Source organism: Neodiprion pinetum, chromosome 5, assembly GCF_021155775.2.
Source record: "Neodiprion pinetum isolate iyNeoPine1 chromosome 5, iyNeoPine1.2, whole genome shotgun sequence".
NCBI classification, from domain to species: domain Eukaryota; kingdom Metazoa; phylum Arthropoda; class Insecta; order Hymenoptera; family Diprionidae; genus Neodiprion; species Neodiprion pinetum.
This window is the reverse complement of record NC_060236.1, coordinates 24,362,238-24,374,843: the sequence shown is the minus strand read 5'-3', so window position 1 is coordinate 24,374,843 and position 12,606 is coordinate 24,362,238. Positions and strand designations below refer to the sequence as shown.

The 12,606-nt window shown below is 40.2% G+C and overlaps 1 protein-coding gene across 3 annotated transcripts in view; it reads right to left on the bottom strand.

Moving 5' to 3' along the window:
* Window positions 1-12,606, bottom strand: part of Sema2a (Semaphorin 2a) — a 418,382-nt gene that overhangs the window by 284,296 nt on the left and 121,480 nt on the right. For all 3 annotated transcript variants that reach the window (XR_011177160.1, XR_011177159.1, XM_046624922.2), the window contains exon 3: window positions 8,646-8,772. Coding sequence is in view for 1 of the 3 variants with exons in the window: in XM_046624922.2 (XP_046480878.1) it covers window positions 8,646-8,772 (127 nt within the window). In the remaining 2 variants the exon portion in view is untranslated. The remainder of the gene's footprint in view (window positions 1-8,645; window positions 8,773-12,606) is intronic.

Below are 12,606 nucleotides of genomic sequence, written 5' to 3'. Positions count from 1 at the left end.
TTGCTGGTAACTCGGCAAGCATTGATAAAATCGTAAATTCTAACTGACAAAACACAATGCCTTGCGTGTATTGTTAAAACGAGATTCTAATGTTACCTTTCGTGTTCGATTGAGTATAATATTATAACGGATCTGATTACGCCTATTACTCGCCATAACCAGTGTCTAAGAATAACTTTTCGAAGGTCTGAGAGGATTGTGTCGCATGATATTTCACTTTGAAACTCAAGTATGCAGTCGACGACAAGAGCAAGAACACGCCATATATTCGTTGTTATATGCAACTCGCTGTTAAAACTTGCAATTCTATATCCATCCCCGTATTTTCTTCCTCGTTCTGTGTAGGGTTGCAAAAAAATCACAATTACCCACCTGGAGTTTCGTAGTAATAAACTGCAGACGCGGTATTAAGTTTTCAACTGCGGCTCAACGTGTTGCAAAAAGCTCGGAAGAGCTCTGTGATGCTGAAAAACAGGGAACCTAAATCACTCAAGGAATAGCTGCTATAATTTCTGTGTGTGTTCAATACCGTGATTCAAAAGTAAGGGTGTTTTTTTTTTTTTTTTTTTTTTACAGATTACAACGTCAACGTTTCTATATTCATTTTACCTCTATCCGATCTTCGGGCTTCCAACTGAGAGGAACTACCGCAAAAGTCAAACATAGAAATAATTGAACGATTCCAGAACAAAATTCTGAGATACATATTGACCGTATTGTGGTGTGTACCAAACGAGATAATAAAGAAAGACGCAAATAAACCATCGGTCAAACAAGAAGTGGAAATTTTTTTCCTAAAGATAAGAGGATCGATTATACAAACACTAAACTTGTTTAACCGCAAAACTACTCACCCAAACACTTGGTGCAAATCAAAATTGAGTGGATCAGAAAATACGTAATTGATGTATAAATTTGTGAATAGAGTTTATTGGTACTGATCACTGGAGATTTACCTACACGTTACTCTAAGGTATGTAAAAAATATTCAACTTATTATCTGCCTAGACAGACTGTGAATAAAGATGTAGTTCGAAAGAAAAAAAAAAAAATTTCAATCCAAACTTTATTATGAATTATTGATGCCGGATTTTCAAAATTTCGTTCGTGTATAAAATTGAAAAAGAAGAAAACTGTTTCAATCAAATTGAATTTGGTTAATTTTATTCATAGCTTTTGAAACTACTTCATTGAACGATTATTTATTTTCTCATTTCTTTGACAGCAATTTTTATTAATCTGTGAACCCGATATTTTCACGATCCTTCGAAATTCGCCTCTCAATAGTTATCAGATTTTACGGTGCGGTGAAATTTATCGGAAGTCACCAAGAGTGCGAAATTAATGAAGTATTTTTGGAAACATGAAGTCAGCAACATTCGTATACGTCAACATTAAATGCTGATAATTCAGTTTCTTTCTCAACGTGACGGCAGAATGTTTCGTCGATCGCTGTATACGTGCGGCAAAAAGAAAAGACGATGCGGACCCATACCAGATGCTGAATAAGTGAAAATAGGGAGTGACACGGCGGCGGCCGAAGGCGGAAATTAAATAAGTTAAGTTTTCGAAAGAATCTGAGAAGGAAAGGAGGGAGGAAGGGAGAGGAGAAGCGGGGTGGCGACGTTGGCGAAAAGGAGGGAGAAAGGTTATGGAAGAAGTGTGGCGGTGCGGTAAGAAAATGGAAGAAAAGGGAATAAAAGGTGAGGGAACCGGAGAAGTAGGCGGCAGTGAGGTGACTGGAAAGAATCAAAAGAACAAACAGAAACTAAGAGGAACCTGAGGAACCACCCCTGGAAACCACCCCGCGGACCAACGCAAGACAAACGTGACTTGAGCTGCCATTTTGTGCCTCCTCTCGGTACAGACAGAATCGGGGAGAGTGACGCGAGCCGTCTTGGCGTCGCCTCAACGAATTTTCAAACTTTACCCCGGAGCTGGCCGGCAATTTTCCTTCTCCTTTTCCCGCCCTTGCTTCTCCGTATCTCTCTTTCTAAAACTCCCATCACTTTTTCTTAGTCTCTTTCTCTTTCGCCGCTCGCTGGGAAAGTTTGGTGGAAATTTTTTACTCGCGTTTCTTTACGACCAAGTTTCTTCATTATGTCAATATGGCCGGGCGTCGCGGCGCTGGAATCGCTCTGAATCCCCCGCCGTCCTCACCTTTGCTCCGGTGACCTAACCTGATTTTTGATAAATTGCCAGCCGATTTAACCGAGCAAAGTCTTCTTACCTCGTGGAAGACGGAGACTGCGGTTGGCAAAGTAAAATGTGAGAAAAAAATTTAGGCACAACGAACTGATCCAAGACTGATTTCCGGACGCAGCCAATTATGCACCAGTCATCCGCAGCGAGATTTCAGATCAATTTAACTTCCGGTACTGCAATTACAGCTTTTCCATCAGGGCATCACGTGGGTTTAATAGATTCGATCAGTGTCTGTGAACCACCCCGGAATCTTCTGATTTCGTTTTTACACGATCGTTCTTCGGGTGTGAAAATATCGAGGAATTGATTTTCTGAAAAATCAGAGTATCTGAAAAATGTTTCGCTTCTCGTACCTGACACTACGCAAAAACTCCAAAGTCAAGTTCGAAGACGGAGAATCAGGAACAAGAAGAACAATTTAATCGGATTTCAACATTTGAATTCGAACTCTTCGAAATAATATCCTTCGCCCTAAATTCCACCAGTTTCTGATAAATAAAGAAAAATCATTTACATTATACAGAGCAACACAATAATTAGACCATTATTAAGAATAACTTGTCTCAACTATCGTGAGGAATAACTCTCAATTGAATTCAGATCTCATAAAGACGACTTGCCATATCGATCAACCGTCGTTTTAGCCTCTTAGTCGTTTATTCATATCCGTTTACTTATTTGCGTACATATGCACTGGGAGCAAGGTACTCCCTCTTTTAAGTTGCTGGATAAAAAGTTGGAAACTATCATTCGGATTCATCCATCGGCGGACGTTGCTAGGAAACAATAAATTGTATATTATTGGTGAGACGAGCCAGAGTATTTGTGCGTATCATTTGAGCTATACTACACTCGAGGAATCGGTGAATGCGTTTCAATTTAAACTCACAAAGCATAGATTGTCAAAAAAAGCATCCAAACTCTATCCAATCCTTCTCATTCTTCAAGAATATTCGTTCTATCGAATACCTCTCAATCTGTAAGAAATCCCAAATGCGAATATCACAAGTAACGTTGATACTTCAGTGACGAGCACTCGTTTAAAAATCGGTCATGACGAAGAAAAGAGTACAAATAAAAAAAAAAATAAAAATACCACGTCGGTGAAGAAAAATTATTTGCTCTCCAGTGACGTTCACCGAATGGATAAATTATTCGAACCTAAAGTAGCATTTTGATGGTCAGTGGAGTCTAGTGTCCACTAAAAGTGAGGGTTTGATCGCACAGAAACGATTCTGAATACGATGCGTGGGAGTTGAGTTCACGGCAATCGTGTGGCAACTCCAGTATTCATATACATGCACCGAGCTCGGAGCAACGTTTTCCAGCAGACGTTATATTACGTGCTTGAGTTTACACTATAATTTTGAAATAGGCAGTTACGAAGACGGGAAGGAATGATGATGAGAGTACTGCCAGCGTCGTTCTCATGGTTGAACTAACTCTGGAAGGTAAAGAGGTGGTACACACCTTATATCCACGTATCGAAATATTCTCTTCTTCAATTTATAACATCGAGGTACGTACGTAAGTCACAAGGTAATACCGAGTCGCCGTTTTGTGGGACGAAGGTGGAAGGTATACGAGCGAGGAAAATGCAGACCGAGGTCTCAGGTGAGCTCGAAGTCTTCCTGCATCCGCCCACGCGTCTGGTTCACGGGCTAAACTTGAACGGCGCTGGTAGGATCACAAATCAAACAAAATTGAGTGTCGACGCGTGAGAATGTTAGTTCTTCGGGAGAACCTTGCTCGCTCGCCTCTGGCGCCCAACGAAAAAGAGAGGGAAGATGGAGGGAAAAATTATGAGGAAGACAGAGAGCCGAGGAGGTACCGAAACCAAGGAAGATGGATAAAAAGAAGATCTCGCCTGCGACGAGAGGATCAAGATCCCAACAAATACCGAGATTTCCTCCTCTCTCGGATGATGGATGCCGGGTCGGGATTTCGAAGGGTGGAAAAACTCCGGAGGGATGCAGGGTCGAACCTGCACCCCTCCACCCTCGACGAGAGACAGCTAGGCTCATTGAAAATCGGTGAAAATATCGGGTGAATCCGGTGCAGTTATCCCGCCGGGTCGCATTTCCGTACCTACACTCGTAACGGGAAAAGTTATGCTTTGTCATATCGCGATATTCGTCCACATCGAACATCAGCTGAGGATAGAATTTTCACTCATGCGATGATTTTGTTGGTTTTGGAACATGGTGCGAATCGGCCTGTGTGCGATTTGTTTTTTTTTTTTTATGTTATCTACTCAAAAATTATATGCAGAAGTCTCTTGAACCCGGTGTGGGACAAAAAGAGGTATGAAACATTTCTGCACATCAAATATGTAATTCATTGACTTTCGAACGAATTTCATGATGCAAATTGAGGTGTGAGTTACTCGATTCGATGGTTTATACAACTAGATGTCAAAACACAATTTTCACATGCATCTTTTAGGCCATTGAAACTATTATGAAACGGATAAGAGCGACTATTTTTATGACTATTGTGCCGGATTAGAAAAAAAAAAAATGTGTGATACTCTGTGATTCAGAAACTTTGATTGAAGTCAAGTATGAAGATAAGTTTAGAAGATGTTCAACTAATTTCAACCAAAAAACTCTGGTCGTTAATAAGGCTTGAACAGATAAACTTCTGCTCTTTCGGAAAAGTATGTTAATGTTGCTGTTAATTCTTTCTAGGCAATTTGAAGAAACTGCATTTACAATAAATATGTGCCCTGATTTACTGATCAGGGTAATTGGCTAAACGCTACGATTTTGGTATCTAAAATAAACAAAATTGTATCATGATTCTTTTGAAATTATTCGCAACTGAAGTGCCTCCTACATTTGGGTGATCGATTTTCTCCTTTTACCCATATCAGGAGAAAAAAATCATTGAACAAAATTCGTTTCACGTCAGTTTCACTTCTCAAACCGTGATTTTTTCATTCCCTTTTTCGATTCCTTTTTTACCGGACATCGTGTTTTTTTGATAATACTTTGTCGTGAATATTTGACATTGAAGGGTACGAATGAGAATAAGATTGTTGTAATCGCGAGGTTAATTTTCCAATTTCCAAGAAAAAAGAAAAAAAAGAAAAAAAAAAAACCAGAGTCAACCAACCCGAATTCACCTGAAATTCGATAATGTCCACACAAGGCCGGAAACAAGTCGCGGTTTCCGATTCAAACTCTAAAGTAGGAACAAGACTCGGTCGACGTTGCAGCTGGCAGAAGGCGGATTGCATTGAAGCAGACGAGGAGTTATCGCCAATTATCGGGCGGAAAGCCGGTGTAGATAACCGCGCTATCTACGCTCGTATGGCAGTGTTAGATAATGCGGTGCCGCGAGGAAGTCGGATGCTGAAACATATTTATTTCCGCATTAGAGGTGGTCAGCTTCCGCGTGAGAAAATCTCACCGAATTCGAAGCGAGATGAATTTCGTGACTGATAATTAGCTGCGTACTGGTACACTATTCGAACAAATTTCCAATTTCAAGTCCACCATGTTGGATCCACGATCTTGAATTTTCAAATACGTAATCAGCGACCCCGAAAACCATTGCATACAGTTTTTTTGACCGTATTTGATTAAATTTGAACTTTTGTCCGCCGCATTGGATCCGCCGTCTTGAATTTTTTAAATCTGTCTTCGGATTCGTAATTAGTGATCTCAAAGGCCATCGAATAGTATCTTATTGTAAAAGTTGACTCGGCACAATAATGTGTGACTCAATGGGTTAAGAATTGAATTGGTACCCCTGCAGTAGAGATTCAAAGCGTCTGATATAACCTGACAATTTGTTTTTGGCCAGTACGTAGTTTTGCCATTTTCAATTCTCTAGACTTATTTTTTTTTAACGGTAACGAAATTCCGTAACGGAATTGAAAGAAACGCGACAGTCGAAGTCTTACGTTTAAATTCTTTACGACTCGATTCTTTAGCAGAAGAAAATCTTCCCTTTTCCAGTAAATATATGTAATATTTTTTTACCACAAATTTAGATGAGAATTAAAGTTTTCATGGGTGTAGACCTTCAGCATTATTTATTTGAACGGCTGACGTTTCGATCGAGACAAAACGACAAACAACTACTAGTTCATACATGATCTACAGTGAAAAATCCTAACTATTATCACATACGTGAGTGACATGGTATTTATTTTTTTTTCAACGAATTAGTTAATCTACGATATCCTGGCATAATAATAGACAACAGTGAATCGTTGCTTCAACGGCTAGTCGACAAGTCTCTCCGCATATCTTCGTCAAATAATTTCCTCCATTTCCGGCCAGTGTCCCAGTTCAAATATGACTTAGCGTTTACGCGTGAGTAATTTATTCATTCGTTCTAAATAACCAACCGTAGTTGATACGACTGTCAGAGTGCCCGGAATGCAGACGTTATATCTTGTCACTAATTGCGTAAGAATCATCTTCGAAAGGCGATGCCGTTTTACAATCGAATCCGCGTTTTGACCCTGTTTTACCAGAAACAATTTCTGCGAACAGAGACGAGATTTGGAAAATTGTCGGATTAGACTCACCGAGCTCCATTCTAAGTCGCCCTCGCCCGAATATATTCGAAAATTCTGAATAACTTTATTCATGGGCTGTTCTATTATGCTGATGTAATTTATCGCCGGATCATAAGGCGTTGGATACCAAGCGAGACTGCGAACGGGTCCATCCGTCTGGCGGTGGTCCTTATAAGCGAGAGAAGCGCGAAGCTGCAGACTGGATTTCGTGTTTGGCTCGAGGCGATCTTGAATTAGTATAATGGGACCAGGCGCAGCGTTATATTATAAGTCAACTTTAAGTGGGTATGACGGACGCCTTAAAATTTATGCCTTGCCTCCGGCAACGAGCACCGATGTCGGGTTATACCTCGGTTATCTCGGTGTCACGAGCGCCAAGAATTACCTGCAGTCTCCTACCACCGTAAGCAATTACTCTTCCAGCCTATCGACTCACCGACTGACTGACGATCGCCGCACTTTTACGCGATCGCGTGATTCGTTCAAATTATTCAATTTTTTGTCCCTCCAATCTGTCTTATTCGTGCATTCGGTGATGATTGTCAAGGTAAACTTTTCTCACGTGTACAATCAAGATCGACGTTTGGAAACAATCAAGAAAGCTGATTACTCGTAGGACCAGTTAGGTGCTTGAATTGTCTCCATCTCCGTTAAAACGCAATCTTTAAATCAGTGAAACACGACGTCATTTAATCGTTTACAATGTTTCTGCACAAGTTTTGCAGTTGACAAGATTTTCCAGTCATCGCATGAATGCGGATTAAACTATCAACGGTATTATTAAAATGACTTCACCTTCTCGTCACTTGAAATGATTCCGATTCTAGGAAGAGAATAAAAAAAAAAAAAAGGACAAGATTAATTGACGTAGCTGATCATTAAAGTCAAGATTGGTCTGAGAGGTTTGTGAAACAAAAAAAAAAAAAAACAAAAAAGAACTCGACGACACGCGTTACATGCGTGTAATAGTTGCGATGTAGATCCGTCTCGTTTTTCGGTAACTTAATTGGAGTTATTTCCATATAATTTCCATATTTAGTATCGCGTAATGTATAATCAGGTATACACACATTCACCTGATATATTTGACACTGACAAATGTCGAGCCGTCACTCACGCACGACGATGCCGAGTATGACTTAGATTCGTTTAACGTGGTGACGCGTGTAGACCTCGCGTGAATTCCGTTCGCTTCATCAATTACAAATTGAGTGATATTCGAGACTGGAGGAATACATGCCCAAGTACAGAAGTGAAGAACAGGATTCCTAGAAGCGATTAAGAAGAAGTTAATTGAGAAAATAGTGACTACAAATAAGAGCCTTTGCTTCGAGAACGTGATTCTCGGATCGATCTTTGCTGGATTCAACGGAATTTTAATTAGCATGAGTTTCAATTATTACCACCCTTCTGCAGCCATTTATTAGGCCCGAAATCTGAGACAGGTTATCATTAAAAAACGCCGATCTGATGCAACCTGCACATATATGTGAGGTTTATTCTTTCTTACATCTACATGCGGAACTTTTCGATAACTATACTTTGGTGCTGCAGGAAAGCGGGACCGGTTTCCAAAGAAACGAGATTGCTTCTTCCTTTTTCTCTAATGACTCTTTTACAACTCGGTACTTCGCAACGCTTTGTATTTCTGAATCTATATGTTCATCTTCTTCGCATTAGTGTTTTGAAATCTCGAATTGTACGAAATTCGATTGTGACTTGATACTGTGATGTAAAACTTGTGTGTGAAAAAATGGTTAACGAGTTGTTATTCTTGACTGTCCGAATGACGTGACTAATAAATGCTCCGAGTATAAAAAATCATTTAAGATCATTAATACACCGCCTCTACGACTCTGTAAATAAACTCGTTCCAGTGATACAATATTTAAAAATGAGGACTCACCTTCGTGCAGCTTTTCCAAAGTGCCTTCGGCCGATGCGCTGACGACAAGAAAGACCAGCCAAAGCAGACAAACGGTCTTCCTGGATGTCTCCTTTCTTGAAGTATCCATTTCGTTGACACTTGCCAACTGAAAGCAGAAAACGAATAAGAATTAGTACGATAAAATTCCGTTCAGTCATTCGAGGATTGACAACAGTAATCGATAGCTTGGCCATTAATGCATTGTATAGTGTAGCTCGAAGGGAACTAATGCAGAGAAATTCACAATCGGAAACAGATTATAAAACTACAGATAAAGCAGAGCGCGGTCGTCCGATTTGCCATTGTACGTACGGGTTTTAGCTCTGACGAACTTTATTTACGTCACCTTCTTTTCTGCGACGGTGAAATAACGAGATTTTTTGTATTGTTAGTTCGGTACAAAAGTTGACTGTGCGAGCGATCGCGGAATAAAAATCATTTTTGAAAGAGAACTCGCATCAGGGAGAAAATAGAAATAAAGGCAACTCCTCGTTGAGAAATTCTCATTTCTACTTCTTGCTCTTCAAATTGTGAATAGAGAAAAGTAACAAAAGAATAAGAGGACAGTCAGTACGTGGGCCGAAATTTTCTCGGTTCAAAAACTCGAGAGAGGGAAAGAGAAAGAGAAGAAGAGAAAAAGAGAGAGAGAGAGAGAGAGAGAGTCGCGACGAGCGATGTCTTTCAGTGGTAAAGTTTTGGGAGGCGGAATATGGCCGGGAAAAACAGTTGGCGAGAAGTAAATGAGAAATGAGCCTGTACGATAAGTTTGTAGACATTTGACTGTGTGTGTGAGTATATCAGTCGTATGTTTGCGCACTCGGTGACTAAGGGCAAATATGTTTTTATCCGTATGGTTGACAACGGATCTCGCCTACAGCGAGAGAATGGAAAACTTTTGCTATGGAGTATCAATAACAACGACGAGGACGAGAGAGGTGGATGTAGTAGTGCCCTGAGAGTCGGGGGAGACATGTCCGGATATCCTCCCTCGGCATCCAACGGAAAACCCGAGAGTCGATGATCCAACTTTTTCCCCCCCGTGAAACAAAATAATGAATGATCCTAATAGGGCGATCACAGATCGTGCCAGAACTTTAGCCAAAGAAAATGACGGATAAATATTAGAGAAAGAGGAAAGTTTTCCCCTGTAATAACTGGATTTATCGCGGATAATACGTCTTGCTTTTTTTTTTTTGCCCTTCTTGCTTTTGCATCGATTCTTTCATTTTTTATTTTTTATTTTTTTTTTTTATTCTGCAAGGTGTGAGAGTTTCATTTTCATATCTTATCCCGTCTTGTTCAAGAGTCTTATTCTCTCTCGCAATCAGTTTAAATTTGTTTACTTCTTTCTTTCCGAAAAAAAAAAAAAAACAAAAAACTATTTCGAGTTGGTTCGAATATGAGCGTTCTCAAAATCTTCCACTTCGCCAAAAGTGTAAGAGAGATACTGGTATAAAAGTGAGACACGTATCGTGTTGGTTGATGAAAAAGCGCGAGACTTGGTTCTGAAGTTATACGATACCTGCCTAGTTTGGCATCAGGGTGAGTTGAAAACAACCAAGAACTGAGCTTCGATCTATCGCGGAGAAACTGCAATGGTATATGGCGCGTCGAAACGTCTGTGCAGAGAAACTTTTGAACGAGATGAATGATCATTTCCGATGCTTTCGAGAAAAAGTAATGGTCTTGTGTTGGTAGGCCAGTTATATCCGGTCCCACGATTCACATACTTCGAGATCTTCGAAGAGAAATACTCTTACCGGAAAACCAGCCGTAGGACCTACGCGAAAATAAGCTATTGGACAGGGAACCATTAGGCACAGTATAATGATCGTCATGTCAGACTACGTACTGAACCATCGGTTCGTGTCTTGTTCTCCTTTTCACCGAATACATTCGTAATCGTCGTAATGGAAAATTCGGAGATACTCAGTACCGAAGTATCAAATCGGAATACATTGAAGCAAGATCGAGCGAAGGAAAGAAAGAGCAATCGAGTTGCCAACGTTGTGAGGATTAATTATTGGATATCAAAATGGTTTCCATGGTTACTGTTAAAGCAGGTATATGATCTGTACTTAGCTTCGTTCTTCTAAAGAGGTATTAGTATAAGTACTACAAAAGAGTAGAGGTTGGCTATTACTTCCGTGCACAAGCCGGGGAATCACTTCCTGGGTCCAGTTCTCTAGAGTCTAGCCTCTATGGGTTATCAGATTATTCGTTACTAATCTCTTTCATGTCCCCTTTATATCATCTCTAGATCCATTGGAGAGCACGACAATACGAGGCATATCGGGTATATGTACAAGGTGAATCGAATGAAAAATTAGAAGAGGTAAAAGAGATGTACGGTAAAAAGATTTCCGATAAAATCGGCTGAACCTTGATTCACTCTAATTACATTTGAGTAGTTCAATTTCACCGTATAATCAGGATCGAGAAATGAAATGGAGAAATGGAGACTGTTCGGAAGTCGCGAGGGACTCTTTCGGAACGAATAGACATTTGTACCCATTTGCTGTACTTTCATTCGTATCCTTCAATTCGTTCGTCAATGCACGGTAAAGACCCTAGAAAAATCTCAGTACATAATTGAACTACTGCCTTTCCCTGTCGTACACCTCTTTACGTACGTATAAAAAAGGGCGAATGAGTCCTAAATTTTCAAGTTTCATTTAAATCCTTGACTGTATTGAAAATAGTATTCCAAAATTCAAGGATTTACAATTTATTGGGGTGTATAGTCAGGTCAACAAAGGGTTCAAATTTAGGCTTGATCAAATGAAATTTTGAAAATTGTAACCGAAACTGTTCAAGTTATGTCAAAAAATATACTTCTTGGGTTTGATTCCGATGAAAAGTAGGTCAAATAACCGTAAATTGAATCTTTACAAATAGTTAGATCACGAGTTGGATTTTGGACAACAATAATGTATTTTATGCTTAATCGTATAAGTTTATCACGTGTAACTTGTAACGAATGTATCATGTATCGGATTTTTTATTTACCAACCGACAAGTTGAGAAAAAATGTAGGAACGATTCCTGTCTCCAAATCACAAGAATGACCAAAAACGTGACAATATATTCCCGATCTTATCCAGGCTATGAATTATAAGGTATTCCGAGTCGTAAATGTGGTTGGAATTCGTTGCATCGGCTCGTGGAGAGATGTCGCAATCAATCGGAGTAGGAGTGGGCATCGGATCGCGTCAATGGAATCTGTAGTGGGCTCATCCCTAGACTGTAATGCGAACGTTTCTCCTCAAAGACGTCGAAGAGGTGCTTGGGTTTAACTACAGTCGAAGCACCGAGGCGGGTATTTCGGAAGGTCAGTCGTAGATAGTAGCTGATAGGTGGAGAGGTTTCTGGTACGTTCTGGCTTGTAGAGAATATTGCAACGACGAGATGGAGGGCGTTACGTAATCGACTCTACAACCTGAACCTCTTCGATTTAAACGGAGTCAGCTTAACAGATTCGAAATAATCCCAGACCTGTATTCACGGGGATCCGATTCTAGCTTTACCAGAATTATCACTAATTGCCACTTGCCGATATCTGCCATCCGAATGCGGAGAAGGTTGTTCTTTGCGACGGAAAAAAGGTACCTCGGTCGGTTCGACAGTCAACTTCATCAGCATGAAACATTTCGATGTATACTATATAAGTTCGATCACTGTGGGCTTCATACTCTCATATGGTATGAGACTTGATAGTACTACTCCAGCTAAACTTCACTCGTGCATTAAAAAATCAACAGAACTTTTTGGTTGCGCGAAGATAATGTTTAGTCGGATGTCCGTTGACCCTGAAATTTTATTGGCAAGACGGAATTCTGGTCATTGCGACAAAATTTTTTCCCTCGGTGCAAAGGATTTGATTTCAATTAATCTTTCCGGAGGTGCTTCACGCTTCTGCAACGTCGTTCCTTGGCCAGTT